At 38.2% G+C, this 18,186-nt stretch overlaps 1 protein-coding gene across 2 annotated transcripts in view; it reads left to right on the top strand.

The window, feature by feature from the left end:
- Positions 1-18,186, top strand: part of EVC2 (EvC ciliary complex subunit 2) — a 190,675-nt gene that overhangs the window by 66,747 nt on the left and 105,742 nt on the right. For both annotated transcript variants that reach the window (XM_069070014.1, XM_069070019.1), the window contains one exon: positions 14,497-14,821. In XM_069070014.1, coding sequence (XP_068926115.1) covers positions 14,497-14,821 — 325 coding nt within the window. The remainder of the gene's footprint in view (positions 1-14,496; positions 14,822-18,186) is intronic.

Raw genomic sequence — 18,186 nt, 5'->3', positions numbered from 1 at the left:
TGATCAAATCCATTCCCTTCCTCCAGTTTTGTAGATGAGGAAACTGAGGAACAGGAGAATTAAGTAACTTGACCAGGGTCACACAACTAGTTAAGTGTCTAAGACAGAATTTGAACTTCACTCCAAGTCCAGTGATCCCTGCACTGTACCATGCTTCGTCTCAGTGATCTTAAAATGGGGCACTCTGAACAGAGTACAGTATTCTGGCTGTAATTTGATCATGGAATAAGCAAGTGAGATGATCACCTACTTCATTGTGTAGGTTGTTCTTTTAATAATGTAAATTAAGATGGCAGTGACACTTTGAATGGCCACATCCCAGTTGGGTTATATTGAGCATAATAACACTAAGCCTCTGAGGTCCTTTTTCATGTGATCAGTCAAACTGCCTCCATTCTGGACTTTCACAGTTGATTTTTTTAGCCCAAATGCAGGACTTTGTGGAACTAATTCAAACCTTATTAAAGATAGACTTTCTGAAAAAAAATCTCAGAGGAAAAGAATTCTCCTCAAACACAAACATTGGTGTCAATTTACCGCTTCCTCAAAACTCCTAATAGAATATAATCTGAATAAAATCTATTCATTCAAGATGTTCCAATGGATTGGATATCTTTTTCTTATGTTCTTAAAAAAAGGGCCATTTCTAAATGATTGGTTCCCCTTAGACATTTTTAATTTATTTTTGTAACAGTTATTAGTATGTGTGAAACTCAGTGATAAGATTAGCCGTTACTGCAGAATCATAGAATTTTAGAGTGGGTGAGTAATTCAATGTCCATTTAGTCCAACTCATACCCCGAGAGAGTCTCCACTATAATATATCAGACAAGTGGATTTTTTACCCTTCACTTGAATGCCTCCAAGAATGAAAAACTCACTACCTCTCTATGAAGCTCAATCCATTTTGGGGGCAGCTGCAATTACTAGGAAGAGTTTTTACTTCAATCTTGGCTTTGTCTCTTTGTAACTCCCACCTTGGGCAACTAGGTGGCATGGTGGGTAGAGTTCTGAGCATTTCCTAGCTGTGTGATTCTAGACAAGCCACTTAACCCTGTTTGCCTCAGTTCTTCATCTGTAAAATAAGCTGGAGAAGGAAATGGCAAGCCACTCTAGTATCTTTGTCAAGAAAACCCCAAATGGGGTCAGGAAGAGTTGGGCATGAGTAAAAGGACTAAATAAAAAACATCCCAGGTTTGGGGCATACAGAATATCTCCAATCCCTGTTGCACTTAACCTTTTAAATACCTAGTCCCAACCTCCATTTCCCCTCAGGCTTCCCTTCTCTCAGCTAAATATACTTTCTCTCTTCATGGCATGAACTCAGACTCAAGGCCCTTCACTATCCTGGTTGCTCTCCTCTGGGTAGGCAACTAATTGTGAGTTAAATGTCTTTTCAGAAGCAACTGTTTCCATTTTGAAGTACAGTCTGCTTATTTATTTTATGTCTTTATTCCTTAGAATTTTCAGATTTGTAGCAGATTTGAAGGCAAATAATAACCTTGAAATTTATCTTATTTCTTCACATTTTACACGGGTTGATGATGACTCGTCTGTCTGTGGCTTTTGTGGAATTTTTAGCTATGTGTTCTCAAAGTACTTGAATTTTAGACTTGTTCCTTCATTTCTTAAGTGGGTGTTTATCAAGTGCCAGGCACTGGTCAGAGAAATCCCTTATCTGTTTTGTAAATACTTGCTCTAGTGTAATTCTCAGGATGAGTGGTTTAATATGCAGTAGAATGGATAGCAGAGAATCAGAAACTAGAGGGAGCCTTAGGACACAGAACACAGGACATTAGAGCTGTCAATGACTTTAGAGAGTCTGGAATCCTGCTTCCCCATTTTCCAGATAAATAAACTGAAGTTTGAAAGACAGCATGGCTCCAGAGTCAGGACAATCCGTGTTCAAATCCCATCTCTTACTCATGTTAGCTTCACGGCTGTGGGAATGTCACAATCTCTCAGTGTACCAGGCAACTCTCGAAAGCTATAGGTTTCAGAGCAATCACTGATCTTCATGGATTTGCTCACTAATAGCTCCCTGTGTTGATGACATCACAGGTCTGGGCAGCAGAAACAAAGGGAGGAAAAAAAAAACTCTAGGTCTAGAGAAAGGGATTAACTTGTCCAGTCACATAGGAATTGTACATCTATAGCATAGACAACAAAACTACACTCATAAATCCAATGACTTTCTCTTTATCTTGATTCCTGGACCCAGATTATCTCAGTATCTGTCTCTACCCAGTCTGTGTTACCCTCTAAGCATCCCTGCTATGTATAGTATCATTCAGACTCAGAGAGAACACTTATGGATATGATTCCTTACGGGTTTCTGCTGGTTGTTACTTTATTCAAGGCACAGATTTTAAATACAGTTGAGATGAGCTGATTTTGGAGCATCTGAAATTAGCCTATTTTGTAAGAATGGCTGTTCTTTTCCTTGTGTGTACTAAGAGCTTATATTTTTTCTAAGTCTTGTTATTGAAGATGGTAAGAGATAGATTTGTTCATTTGCACAGGACAATAGGAAGAACACTGAATTTAGAAGACATGAGTATGTATGGACCACACATCTTTCTGCTCTGTCCCCCAAGAGAGGTGTCACTAGATAGAGACAAAAATCAATGTTGTGACTAATGCTAGATATGAAATTCAAGGTGAAAACTTGGAACTTTGCATAAATTGAAGTTGGTAGAAATAAAACAAAGATTTTGCAATTTCTGACTCAGTGTAGGGATAACAAAGGAATTGTTGATGAAGTGATTGGTGTTTGCTGATTGGAATTTTGATCATTGACTCTGAACGTGAGAAATGCAGGTGGGACACTGTTAAGATGATTCAGTGGAGAGTGACTGGAGCGTGAAATCAGAATCTTTGCTGGCAGGTGGCATTAAATATACATGAGTGTGGTGAAGGTTAACATGTGGTAAAGGCAACATTTTACTTCTATCTCTGCATGAATCTCAAAAGATAAATGATCAACCAAGTGAAATGACAGTATTGCTAAATAAGACTAATAATAGATGATGTTTCTATAGTGCCTTGAAGTTTATAAAAATGCTTTCTTTGTAGCAGCAATGTAAGGTAGGCAATGAGATTATTCTTGTCCTCATTTTAGAGATAAGAAAACTAAGGCTAGGAGTTGTAGTGAGGCTTACTCAGGGTCATGGAGCTTAGAAATTGGCAGATCTGGCAATCAATCTAGTCCATACTTCCTAGGATCTAACTTTTTAAAGATCCTTTTGGAAAATTTATACATTTGCCTGTCTCTAATTCTTTAGAATCTTTTCCATTCTTCACAATTGTTCTAAGGTTGCTAGAAGTGGTTCCATGATAACATCTGTGAGCTTTTAAAATTTTAGGATAAAATAATGAACAATGGAATAAATAATTTTCTAGTGAGTGAGAGTATCCAAAAATGGAATAGCTGACTAAAAGTAGAGAGTTTTCTGTCACTAAAGGGATTCAGAGATTGGATTTCCATCTTGTCAGGAATGTTATTGGATGGATTCTTTCACTGGTTAGAAAGGTAGGAGATATGACTTAGGTGACCTTTAACTTTCTTTCCAACTTTGATTTCATAAAATACATAATTCTCTCCACTGATCCCTTCCAGAGCAACAACTTTTCCCCTCCAAGATATATCACAAACCTTCAAAGATTTCAAAACAAGAGTTCTTTCCTGACTACTTTTTTTTTTTTTGCTTTTTGGAGGGCAGTTGGGGTTAAGTGATTTGCCCAAGATCACGTGGCTAGTAAGTGTGTCAAGTGTCTGAGGCCGGATTTGTATACAGGTCCCTCTCACTTCAGGCCTGGTGCTCTATTCACTGCGCCACCTAGCTGCCCCCTTCCTTACTACATTTTTGCCAAAACAGTAGCATCAAACAAATTATGGAGAAATGGAGAATCTGAAAATGAAAAAAAAAACCAACATCAAGTTTTCTCAATCCTGTGTCTCAGTTTCACTTGTTAAGAGCTCTAGGAAGATTTTGGAATAATTTTGAATATTATAAGTAGGGAATGACGCTTTCTCCTGACTCTCCATCAGTGTCTCAAATGGGGGTCTATCTGAGAATAATTTATGGATTTTGCATTAAAAGAAGGGAATTACACCCTTGTAGCCAAGAACATAGGATGCTTAGCAAGGGCTGACAAAAATGAATTTGCCTAGAATCTTGCAAATCAAACCAAAAATGCTTTAAACTAATAAAGAGAATTAGGAAGAAGAAAACTGTCCATGATTCAAGATAAGTGTTATAAGGAAAAATCATAATTTAGGTAGGAATACAGATGATGAGAATTTCATAGGAAATAAAATCCAAGAAAGTAGTCAACAGTAATACCCAAGGTGTTAGGATCCAACAAGGTAAGTCACAGGATACAAATTTGACCTCGTAGGTGTCATTGAGACTTGATAACATGAAATGCCACATTGAAATGTGATTCTGAGCTAGAGTGGTAAACTTTGAGAGGAACAAGTTAAATATATGTATATGTACACTGGGGAGACTGGGAGAAAAGGTGGAATAGAATTGTATAATAAAAAGATATATGAATGTCAGGAAATCTAGGAACCACTACATGGGAGAGAATATTTGGATGAAGATTAACAGAGGCAGGAAAATATGTGATATTCTAATTTGAGTTTACTATAGATCGGGAGAAAATGAGGAAAGCCTCTAGTACATCGGGTCACCCACATGGTGCCAAACAGATGGGAGAACACGGACAAGAGACACAGGATAGGCAGGATGGATGGGTTGTGTTCTGCATCACTGGAGGGAACTTCCAAATTGTTGAAGTCATAGATTCATTTGGACATAGTACAGAATGCCTAGACCCAAGAGAAAATAGATAAGGAGTGTGGGAAACAGAGTAGTGATAAGGGAGTTTGGTTATTGGCCTCTAGCTGGGTGCTTTCTCTTCCCAAAGAAGTACAACTAATAGTTTCTTAACTTGCTATGATGAAAATCTGATCTTCAAAAAGTGGGAAACCAATGAAGATAATACTTCTTCAGGTTCTGATCCTACCCAATGAGGTAAAATTATAATTGAATGTGAGAAAGATAGGAAAATCAAAGAGAGTCCAATATGCATCCTAGATTTTGGAAAACAAAATTTCAAAGGCTTCAGAAGGAAACACAGGTAGGACTTCATGATCTAAAGTTCTATAAGGGAAGTCAACCCAACAAGGATGGGAAGCTCTCAGGAACGAATTCTAAAAACAAGGAAGTATGGATGGAAGGAAGCAAGCCAACATTTATTAAACACCTACTATGTGTCAGATATTGTGCTATAAATTTTATAATCATCTCAATAGATCCTCACAACAACTACATGAGGCAGGGTGTTATTATTTTCTCTCTTTTACAGTTGAAGAAACTGAGGCAAATCGACTTGTCCAGAGTCACATAACTAACAAGTTGGTGAGAAGGAAAAGGAGCCATTGCCTAAAGAGATAAAGGTTGCACAGGAGCTTTACAGACCAACTTAGATTTTCAAGGGGAAAACTACAGAGGATGGAAGTAGAGGAAGATAGTTAATGATGAATAAGGAAACATAGCATGATCCTATAAAAATGCTTTTAGGTGTAAATTCTTAATGAGTGGGAATGGAAAGGACATCTAAGGATTGCACAAAGGATTTGTTTTTGTTTTTTTTAAAAATATCTATATTTGGGGAAAGAGGAGGATCAAAGACATGATAAGAAAGCTCCTTGAGGTAAATGAGACACTGAAAATTGAGGATGGAAAGAAGTCCAAAATAGTCAAGCCCTTTTTTGTTTCTGTTTACCCTGTCAAGGTGAATGACAGGGCAAAAAAGGCTAATGTGAAGTTGATACCCAAGATAATTAGGGAGCTAGCAGGATAGCATCAGCTGCTTCTGAAAAGGCCAAGTCTCCAAATCAAGAGGAACTATATGCTATAAAATTGATGTTAAACTGTCATATGTGGTTGCTGAGTCTCTCTCTGGAATCTTGGGAAGCTTGCAGAAAACAAGAGAGCTACAGAAGAAGTATGGAAATGAAAATGTTGTCTTTTTTTAAAAGGGAAAATAATGGATCTGTAATCTTTAGGACAGAAAATATGATCTTGATTTCCGGCAAAAGTCTAAATGTTTTAAAGGGACTATTTGGTGAACATCTGGAAAATGAATCAGTGGTCACATCAAGGACAAATCATTCTTTATTTTTCTTTTGAACAGTATTCTTTTTCAGGTAAAGCAATCAAATCAACATTATACATACATATACATGTATACACACACATATATATGCACACACGTATACAAATTATATATACATATAATATATACACACATGCATGCACACATATGTAATTTGTCCAGATTTTAGGAAATCATCTTATCAAAGATTCTCACAGTTTACTTTTTAGAAAAAAAATGGAAAAATGAAATGTTTTGCATCACTGCACATATAAAACCCATGTCAAATTGCTTGATTTCTCAACAAGCCATTAGGGGAGGAAAGAATGGAGAGAATTTAGAACTCAAAATTTTTAAAAATGAATGTTAAAAATTGTTTTTATGTGTAGTTGGGAAAAATAAAATATTTTTAAAAGGAAAAATGGAGAAATAAGGGCTACAAGATAGTTATATATATTTGGAACCAATTGAAAGACAAGTTCCAAAGAACAGCAATTCATGGTTGATGTAAAATTATAAGCAGGTCCTTGTAGACCGTCCAAGGGAATTGTGCTTGGTCTTGTATCATTTAATATTTTAATCAATTATTTGGAAGGCAGTGTGGTATAGCAGATAAAGTACTGGACTTGCTGTCAATAAGGCCTGGGTTCAGGTTGGTTCTGACTCTAGATTTGTGACTGTAAGCAATAACGTCTCAGAGCCTCAAAACTGTTCCCTAAGATTTACCTACAAAGTCATTCATAGGTTGAAATCTGTGTTGGAGAGCTGAGTTCCTATATTGGGAGTTATCCATGCTGATAAAATAAAAAATCATGTGTCAGTGGCATGGATAAAGGCTTATCAGATTTGCTGATGGCACAGTATTTAGAGGTTAACTAACACAATGAATGAGAGAGCCAGAGTCTTCTAAAAAGATCTCAGTCATGAGGAATTGGACACAAATGAAGTGACTACTATGAGCCAGACTATGAGGCAGCTGGGTGTTCCAGTAGATAGAGCATCAGGCTTGGATCCAGGACAACCTAGTCTCACTTGCTTGTTGTGTTACTACAGATGAGTCACTTTCTGTCTACCTTAGTTTCCTCAACTGTAATATGGGGATAATCATAGCTCCTCCCTTACAGATTTGCAGATGGCATAACACTTGGAGGAGTAACTAACACAATGAATGACAGAACCAGAGTTCTCCAAAAAGATCTCAGTGAGGTTGTGCTGAAACTAATGAATTAAAATTTAATAAGGATGCATGTAAAATCTGACCCTTGGGTTAAAACAAACAATAGAGTTGTGAGAATCTAATGAGATAATATTTGTAAAATGTTTGGCACATAGTAGGCAGTTAATAAAGGCTTTTACCTTTCCCTCTTCTCCTCCCCAAATATTTAGAACCAACAATGAGCATCTAGAGTAATGGATACTTTATCGGTAAATTATGTGTGTGGGGGAAAATTACCTTAATCACTGATTGCCTTATTGATTCCCTTTCCTTGAGAGAATGGGTTTCTTTGAATTAGGCAGCAACTCTAGAAGTAAGTATAATTCATGGATTAGAGATATCCTTTCCTTTTAAATATTTTGAATATTCAAAAGAGAAAGCTACTAAGAAAACCCTACAAATATTTATCTCACAAGTAAATTTTTTGTTTTTATTTCTGCAAAGGAGCTGCAATTTCTTGATGTTTACTATTTATTATGTTTATGTTATAAGTTTTATTTCACAACCATATAGTGTAGTGTTTGGAAAACTGAACTTAGCAATGGGAAGAACTGAATTTAAATCCTACCTTAATTACTCTGCGACCCTTGGAAAGTCACTTAACCTCTATTTGCATTAGCTTCCTTATTTGGAAAATGAGTGAGTTAGGTGTGATGATTTTTAAGGTCCTTTCTAGATCTAAATCTTGTTATTCAGTCATTTCAGTCATGTCTGACTCTTTGTCACCCCATTTTGGGTTTTGTTGGCAAAGATAGTGGAGTGGTTTGCCATTTCATTCTCCAGCTCATTTTATAGATGAAGGAACTGAGGCAAACAGGGTAAAGTGATTTCCTCAGGGACACACAGCTAAGTGTCAGAGGCCATATTTGAACTCATGGAGATTGGTCTTCCTGACTCCAGACCCAGCTCTCTGTGCACTGTGGCACCACTTAGCTGCCCCAGCTCTAAATCTATGATTCTAGTAATAAAGGCAGGACTTGACCATATTTCCTTCAACTCCAAGGCCAGCAAGATCCTATCTACTCCATCTATCAGGTAAATATTGCTTATGAAAAATGGAAATTTGCCTCAGTATCTCCCTTATCCTAGTATTCCAAAATGTATTTGAAATATATAAAAATTACTTGAAAATTTTTGGGTTTGTAACTTTATCTCTGACATTACGATTTGCTATCAGTGAAATTTCTTCCTCTTGGATTGATGCTTTTCACTTTGACATAATTCTGTCATTTGCATCATTAGAGATAAAAAAAAGAGAGAATTATTTTCCCTAAGACTCTCCTGCCAATCACTTAGAATCCATAGCTCATGGAAATGATTTGTAGGAGGTGTAGAAACTTAACCATATAATCTCTCCATGTAAATTGGTTTGGGGGGAAGGAGCACAAAAATCAATTTTACTAATATTGAATTCATATTTATGGGTCTGATACTCTTACAGCTGCCAAATTTGAAGCAGACACGTTTATAATGTGACAATGTAATACCTATTTAAGTTTCCTTTGGAATTATCTTCTTCATTGATAAACCAGTATTCTTACCCATCAAGAGAACATTCATTGCACTTTGTAGACAATATTGTCCTATTTTCCCTCCAGACACTTGCTGAACTTCAATGTGAAAACTTGATGGGTTTTCATTATCCAGAGGTGATGGTGAGGACATTAATTGCTCTTTTTATAATCAGTAGTTAATCAAAATAGTCATCATATTTAGGGTGTTTTAAGCCATGACACTTTCTTTTAAGAGGGAGGAAGGGAGGGGGAGGGAGAGAGAGACAAAGACAAAGGGAAAGAGAGAGAGAGACAGAGAGACAGAGAGAGAGAGAGACAGAGAGAGAGAGAGAGAAAGAGAGAGAGAGAGAGAGAGAGAGAGACAGAGACAGAGACAGAGACAGAGACAGAGAGACAGAGAGAGAGACAGAGAGAGACAGAGACAGAGAGAGAGAGAGACAGAGACAGAGAGAGAGACAGAGACAGAGAGACAGAGACAGAGAGAGGGAGATAGAGGGAGAAAGAGGTGTGGATATTCCACAGTTATTTCATAAATTATTAGTATCTATAGATTTGAGGAGGGATAATTCAACTACAGTGACAGCAACATATTTGCTCATCAAGACAGCAAATGTTTATTAAAATTCCATTGGTTATGCCTACCTGTTGGTAATGTATTGTATTAGGAGAGAAAGATAATGCAAAGCTCCTGTCCTCAAGGATTTTATAATCTAATAGGGTTTATGAGCCAAATGCACTTTAACTGAAAGTTAAAATAAGACAAGGGCAGAAAAAAAATCCAAAATAAAAAAAAAACATACAGTTTATCCTGATCTAAGTGTAGGAATCCAAAGGGTAATGAACTAAGAGGAAAAAGAACATGGGATTCTGCTAGAATTTTAAGTTTGTCAAGAGGAAGAAATTGGGGAGTAGGGAATCCTAAGTAATAGAAAAGGGCAGAAGCAAAAAGTGTGTTGCAAACATGTTCAGCTGCTAGTGAGTAGCTCAGTTTATCCAGGTCAGGGATTGCAAGGAGGGGAGCTAAGTTATTAACCAGACTTTGTGTGAAGACCTTCAGTGAAGGAGAACCCAATATTTCTTGAGGTAGCCTGTTCCACTTTTGGAACAATCTTAACTGCAGGAGAAATTTTATCATTGTTTTTCTCTGTACATCCAACTAAAATCTGCCTCCCTCTCACTTTAACCCACTGTTTCTATTTAATTTCCTTTCCACATCATAGCCCAGTAAGTACTTAGATCATAGATTGAAAACTGAAAAGTATCTTAGAAACTATCAACTCCAACTTCCTCATTTTACTGATGAGGAAACCCAGGGTCACACAATTAATGTGTGTTGTGGGATTTTATCAAAGGTCTTCCTACTCTTAAGTTCATTTCCTTAACCCTTACACAACATTGCCTCTCCTGGAAGACCACTGTCATGTTCTCTTCCTCATCCTATGTCTTCACTCAACTGTATTATGACCAAGTGTCAAAACCCCTTATTATCCTGGTTGTCCTTTTCTGGACATGCCATATCATGTTAATATCCTTCCTCAAACGTGTCGTACAGAACTACATACTCCTCTCCATATGTACTTTGATGCAGATAGAATATAGTGAGACTAGTCACAGAATCATATTTTCTTGGAGTTGGAGCTGGAAGAGTCTTTGGAGACCATTGATTGGCCTCAACCTCCCCATTTTGCAGATGAGAAAACAGGTACAGAGCAGCTGTGAGACTTGCCCAGAATCCTACTGGCAAGTGTCTGAGGAAGGCTTTAACCCAAGGTCCTCTTGATTCCTTGTCAAGGGGAGTCTGTGCTCATATTAATGTATAAATTCTATCTCCTATCCCTAGGATCCTATCAAATTTTGTAGACTGGGTCACACTGTTGACTCCTAGTAAACTTGTAGTTGTTCAAAATATGCTCCCAGATAACTGTGGTACAAGGTAGAATACAAAGGGCAGTTGATCTGAAATGGAGAACTTTACAAGAAGGCGTATTTTGTAAAAATTCTGAAGTAGTGTATATACACAGTCATTACTGTGTAATGTATCTTCTTGAAAATTATTTTTTGTGAAAAATATTCTTTTGTCATAATATATTGATGCAAATACTCTATGTTTGACTAAGCATGCTGCATTGTCATGAATTGAGCACATTCCCATATTTTAAAAAGTTGGCTTTATTTCCATGTTGGATTCATGAGGAAGCATGGTAAAGCAGAGAGACCCTTAACTTGGAGTCTGGTAACCATGGATAGGGATGTGGCTTTCTTACATATTATCTATGTGGCTGAACAAGGGACTTCACATCTCTTGACTTCACTTTCTCATCTCTAGGATGAAGAAATCAAATTAGATTACCCCTCTGGTTCCTTCCAGCAGTAACACGCATGCGCATGTATACATGCCTGCACCAACATACACACACACATATCCACGTACTGGTTCTTCTGTACTCCCCTTTGTTAGTCAATTAGGCAGATTAACAAAAGGCAGCTGGACCATGAACATTCAGTCTAACATTTATGTTGGTTTCTTGGAACTCCTTTCTTCCTTTTGGAGGGTTTGGAGCTTATAGCTGCTCCTTTCTGAAAGTAAATTTTATCTCTACTTAAATAAATACTTAGTGCTTAGTTGGCATTTTGGGGAAAACAAAAATAACCTAAGATAAAATCTGTATCCTTGAAGGGCTAAAAATCCCAAATAGGAGGAGGAAACAGACCCAAACAGAGAAAATGACAGTGAACAATGTAAATAATTATATAGTTAGAGAGTAAGATCTATGGTAGTAGGTTTATTGTATCCATGTCAGAACTAAAAAAAGAAACTGTCCATATAAAGTGTCCTGGGAGGAATGATTCCTTTTTCTGGTAAATCAATGACTAGACAGTTTGGAGGTTGAGGATCCCAGCAAACAATCATTTTATCAAGCAGAGCTGCAAGGGGCCCTACATCCCTTCTCCTTCTCCTAGTAAGGTCTGCTCATTAATACACTCCTGCCTTAGGAAAATGCAGCCTGCTGGCAAGTTCCATAGTTACTGAATTGTAGTGTAAGGAGGCCACAAGCCTAATTCATGAGGTAGCACTTATTTACCCCTAAGGGTCCACACCTGAGTTTCAGGTCAATTGACCTTGAGGGAGTGAAGTCAAGCTACTTCTTTCTCAGCAGAGTGTTCCACAGTGTAAAACAGCAGTTAAAGTAGCAACAGTAAGGACACCCTTGTCTGTGAGAGCCTAGCAGCCAGTGCGCTCAAATACTAACAGCCCCAGGTGGTACTGATTAAAGTCCCATGGTCAGAGCCCTACATTTAGCTCTAAGTGTGCTTGGGGCAATTTCAGTGCAGGGTGAGATTCCACAAGTACTTTCTTGGGAAAATTGATTCCTCCTCTGGCTATTATACGTAGATACAGATAAATATGTGTTCAATAAATACTTGACTAATAATAATGCAATAGGGGAAATTTTGAAATATCAATAACAGCAGCTCCAAATTCTAGGGTGTGCAAAGGTTTACAAAGTACTTTTGTACATATGATGCATAGTATTTTATGTATATATACATGTGTATATATAAACATATAGGCGTGCCACATATAAATATATAGGCATTTACATGCATATATAATATATTATGTACACTGCATTGCTAATCTATATTAGTAAGTGGGGAACACATGTATGTATGCAGGTACATATATACATACATACCGATATGCATATAGTTATACATATACACATATACCTAGATGCATATTTGTACATATTTAATTGGACCAGATCTGTGATCTCATGAACAGGGAAAATTCCCTCTATCATATTTTTCAGCAGCTTGTCTTTAACTGACAATTTTAAAAGCTAATGTATGTAATGCATATAATGTTGTACAGTCATTTCAGTTGTATCTGACTCTTTGTGATTGCATTTGGGGTTTTCTTGACAGAGATTCTGGAGTGGTTTGCCATTTCCTTCTCTAGCTCACTTTACTGATGAGGAAATGGAGGTAGAGAGTAAGTTAGTTGCTTGGGGTCACATAACTAGTAAGTGTCTGAAGCCAGATTTGAACTCAGGTCTTCCAGACTCCAGGCCTGGCATGCTAGCTACTGTACCACCTGGCTGCCCCTAAGCATATAGCATATATAGTACTAGATATTTATATCATGAGTAATATTGTGTGTGTAGAATATGCATATAGTCTCAATCACATGTTGAAGGAAAGCTATCAATATAAGGAAACTGCTCATGCTGTGATGTAAGCCCGAGTATGTTTACATTCAGACCAATGTATTTTTTTCAGAAGCTCTTCAGTTGCCATTCCTGTTATAATTTTAAGTTCATTTGTCTCTGGAGACACATTGCCCTTTGGATTGATTGGTTGCAAGGCAGGGGCTCAACATACCAGTAATTGCTGGTTTTCCCAGTCCATCCACAGTGGAGTAAAGTTGTAATAGCTTTCTTAAAGGCACTAGTAATTAGCATCCAAGAGATCCTTTTGAAAATTATATCTTGCCAATATGTTAACAGAATTGATGACATTCTAGTGGAATATTCATCTTAGGATAAGGCAAGTCAGTCAGCTGAATGAACTCCTGGAAGTGGGACCTAGCTAATACTGTGGGTCTAGGGGAGAACTCCTGGATGAGATTCCTCCTTTGGCCAGATTTAATATTTGGATCTTAAAAACATAAGACGCATCAAACTCATAGATCTGTCTACCAATATGATGGGCTACTAACTCACTGCGTGATGTTAGGCAAAACCCTTCTCTTTCCTGGGCCTCCATTTCTTTACATACCAAATAAGAGGGTTGGATCAAGTGATCTCTAAGGTCTTTTCCACCCCTAATATCTGTGATTATTGATTATACCTCATTTGTCAAGAACTGAAGTGAACTGAATTGCCATCTCATCTCCAAGTATTACATGATCATAATTCTTATTCTGGAAGGGACTTCATGAATCGTTTAGTATAATTCCCTAATTTTAAAAATAAACAGATTGAGGCCCCAGGAGTTTATTTGACCAAGATAACACAGGTAATACATAAGGTGGGATTTGAGCCCATGTTCTCTGACTCAAGAACCAGTGATCTTTACTCATCTTTGAAATGTGAATAAAAATAGCATCTGTCTCACTGGGAGAGGGGAGCAAAGATCAAATGAGATAACACATATGTCAGTATGTGTGTATTTGTGTGAATGTGTGTATGTATATGTATGTGCATATATATGATATACATCTTTACAAACTTTAAAGTAAGACATAAATGCTAGCTGTTATGACTGCCATACCACACTTCTTCAAGGGTTCTCTTGAACTGATTTAAATTTTGTATTTCTGTACATTTGAAAGTATATTCTTGTTCTTCTTGATGCATAGTAAGCATCTTAAGGGCAGAGAGCATATCTTACATTTCTTTATATTTCCCCATGCACCCAGCCAAGTTCCTTGCACCTTATAAGGACTCAATAAATGGTAGTTGAGCTAAGGTTGGGTTTTAAGCTAACCCTTGTTGCCTAGTAATGCAAACTGTAAGGCTTAAAGCAATTTCAACTTCTAATGGAAATCACATGTAATCCCAGGGTCTAAACCCTTCTCTTTCCATTCCCCAGCATGGAGATAGCGACCCTGACCCGAGCAGATGCGGACTTGCAGGCCTGCCGTATGCAGATTAGCAAAGACATAATTGGCGTGTTATTGAAAAACTTGATTCTCAGCGGCAACCTCTCACCCCACATGGAGAAAAGGATGAGTTCGGTTTTCAAAAAGCAGTTTCTTATGATGGAGACTGAAGTACAAGGAGAGTATGATCGGAAGATGGTTGCTCTGACTGCAGAATGCAATCTGGAGATGAGGAAGAAGACGGAGGCTCAGTGTCAGAGGGAGATGGCGACCATGGAGGAAGCTGAGGAGCTGCTGAAGCATGTCAGTGAGAGGGTAGGTCAGTCTGGAAAGTGAAAGCTTCACAGGAAATGCTGCCTCTTCCTCTCCCTCCCCCTGCCCCATCTCTCTCTCCCACCCCCTCTCCCAGTTATTGCACAACTTCATTGTGCATCTCTCTTCTTCCTCATCTCCAGATTTCCCTCTCTCTCTCTCTCTCTCTCTCTCTCTCTCCCTCTCCCTCTCCCTCTCCCTCTCCCTCTCCCTCTCCCTCTCCCTCTCTTTTTCTCTGTTCCTCTTTGACTATACCAGGAAACGTGGAAATTTTTTTGGCCCAAAATTTTCCAGGGAATAGCATAATCTTGCCATATAGATGTTTCCACCTGTACCCGACAACCTTTCAGAAAAAATAAAGGGTATTTTTTTTTACTCTTTGCCAGTGCTGATCTATGATTGTCTGAGCTGAACTGTGGTTTTTGTTGGAGACTTTAATATCCTGACTGACAGTTTTGCAGCCTCTTGTGATAGAATAAATGGATGAATAGAAAAAATCACTTATTAACTACTGAAAATACAAAAAGAAGAGCACAAATAGCCTTTTCCCTTCTAGAGCTTAGATTTTAATGGAGGAGACAAATCACAAAGGGTGGTAAACAAGGAAAAACATTTTGGTCCAGAAACTGTTACAGAGATGGTGAGTGGGACCATAAGGGAGTAGCCCGACATATCCCATCCTGGGAAAGGGGAAGAACTCCTTTAATCCTGGTTCTATAATTGGAGGTTATGGGGAGGAAATGACAAAGATAGCAAGAAGATGGCCAGAGAATAGGGAGCAAAGCCCTGGAATGGTGTTTTAGAAAAAGCAGTCACCCATCAGGAGGACAGGGACCCTGGGAGAAAGGTTCTTCAGGTCCGTGTGGCACCTTCTTGACTAGGAGAGGGTCAGAGTAAGACATGAAAGAACATAGAACTTATGGTCTGGAGACCTAGAATCAAATCATAACTTTACCATTTACTTGCTGTATAATTATACTCAAATTGCTTTACCTCTCTGAATCTCAGTTTCCTTCTCTGTACAAAGGAGATGAATAATATCTACACCTAGATTTCATAAAATCACATCAAGGAATGTGCTTTAGAAACTTTAACACACCATAGACATGAGAGCAGCCATTACCATATTTCAGTATTCTCAGAAATTGCTTAATTTGCCAAGCATTTGTTGAATATATATTTTGTGCCCATACATGGGACAGATTCTGTGGAGAGATACAAAGAAGTATTAGGTAGGGTCAGTTCCCTCAAGAGATTACCATCTAGTTGAAGAGAAAATATTAACACAGAAGACTTCAGTTAAGTGATACACACTAAAAGATTTAATATTCCACATGTAGTAAGAGCCTGAAGGAAAAAATGGAAGTAGAGTGATTAGTCTGATGAGAATAGTTGAACAAAAGTTTCATGGAGGAGATATGGCTTTAAGTTAAAATGGAAAGAATAAGACATACCATCACAAATTTAGAACTGCAAGGGACCTTGGGTGAAGTTGAATACAATTTCCTCATTTTATAAATGAGGAAACCAAAGATGAGAGAGGTTAAGTTGCCTCCTCAGAGCCACACAGTGAGTAATTATCTAAGGCAGGTCAAGGGCAGCTAGGTGGTGCAGTGGATGGAGTGCCAGGCTTGGATCTTCCTGAATTCAAATCTGGCCTCATACACTTACTAGCTGTGTGACCCTGGGCAAGTCACTTAACCTTGTTTTCCTCAGTTTCCTCATCTGTAAAATGAGCTGGAGAAGGAAATGACAAACTACTGCAGCATCTTTGCCAAGAAAACCCCAAATGGGGTCATGAAGAGTCAGACACAACTGATATGATTGAACAACAACAACAAAAGAGTTTGTGGGGGGTTGCAGGGGAAGATAATAGGATTCTTGAATTTAAAGCCAGAAGGGATCTCAGCTAGTTCAATCCAGTCATTTTACAGAGGATGAAAGTAGCAGAAAGCAGAGGCATTTTGACTTCAAATCCAGGGCTTTTCCCATTATACTACAGAACACCTCACTAATGTGCAAATACAACAAGGATAATGATAAATCATAGTTAACATAAAATTAATAGCTTTTCTTTCTTTCTTTCTTTCTTTCTTTCTTTCTTTCTTTCTTTCTTTCTTCCTTCCTTCCTTCCTTCCTTCCTTCCTTCCTTCCTTCCTTCCTTTCTTTCTTTTTCTTTCTTTCTTCCTTTTTTTTTTTTGCTTTTTGGAGGGCACTTGGGTTTAAGTAACTTGCCCAAGGTCACATGGCTAGGTTTTTTGTTTGTGTGTGTTAAGTGTCTGAGGCTGGATCCGAACTCAGGTCCTCCTGACTCCAGGGCCAGCACGCTGCTCACTGCACCATCTAGCCACTCCAATAGCTTATATTTCTATAGTGCTTTAGAATTAACACTGTGCTTTCCTCATCACAATTTTGTGAGGTAGATGATAGAATTATTATCCCTATTTTACAGATGCAGAAGCTGAGGGTGGGATAAGAGGCTTGCCCAAAATCACAGTTAGTAAGCGGTAAAGCTTAGCCAGAAGTGTGGAGCCTGTGGTCTCGCAGCCACATGTAGCCTTCTAGGTCCTTGGGTGCAGCCTTTTGACTAAGTCTACATTTTAGAGAGCAAATATTTTTATTAAGGGGATTTGTTCTGTGAGGTTTGAATTCAGTCAAAGAGCTGCACTTGAGAACCTTAGAGGGCCACATGTGGCCTTGAGGCTGCAGGTTCCCCACCCCTAGCTTGGACACTGTTTGATTACTTAGTCTCTGGCATAAATATAGTTCCACAGAAGCATATGAAAGGTTATTTTGGAATCAATTAAACTTGAAATATTACCTCAATGGTGAGAAGCTTAATAGTGTGTTTTCCCCCACATTTCATCCCTAATAACCTAAAAATGAATGGCTCATGCTTGTCACATTTGATCACATCAGCTAAGGAGATGACTTTGATGGAATAACTAGTGTCCGTCATCATTGAATCTTGAGTTCCCTTCTCCTTGCTTGTAGGTGGTCTGTCACTGAATGTGCTACTGATGCTGCATACCTTTTTTGTGTAGAATCAGAAGAAGCTCAGGATCACAGAGACCATGTATTATGAAAGAGAATATAGGAAAGTGTGTATTTAGTCATTCAACAGTTTGACCCCAGACCCATTTTCTAATTCTTCCCTATGGTTCCCCTTCATGCTTTTAAAAATCTGGCTAAATGGATTCCTTGGTGTCCTCTAAACTGCACCCAAACTGACATGTTGACCTCAGGTGCTCAGTAAATTCATTTCCAGCATTGCAGATGCAGCTCTAATGTATATTCTCTCTGTCTCTGTCTCTGTCTCTGTCTCTCTCTCTCTGTCTCTGTCTCTCTGTCTCTCTCTCTCTCTCTCT

Source organism: Petaurus breviceps, unplaced genomic scaffold, assembly GCF_028583685.1.
Source record: "Petaurus breviceps papuanus isolate PSGF00001 unplaced genomic scaffold, PetGlider_PUasm1.0 140, whole genome shotgun sequence".
NCBI lineage: Eukaryota > Metazoa > Chordata > Mammalia > Diprotodontia > Petauridae > Petaurus > Petaurus breviceps.
The sequence above is the reverse complement of the archived record's forward strand: the minus strand, read 5'-3'. Positions and strand labels throughout refer to the sequence as shown.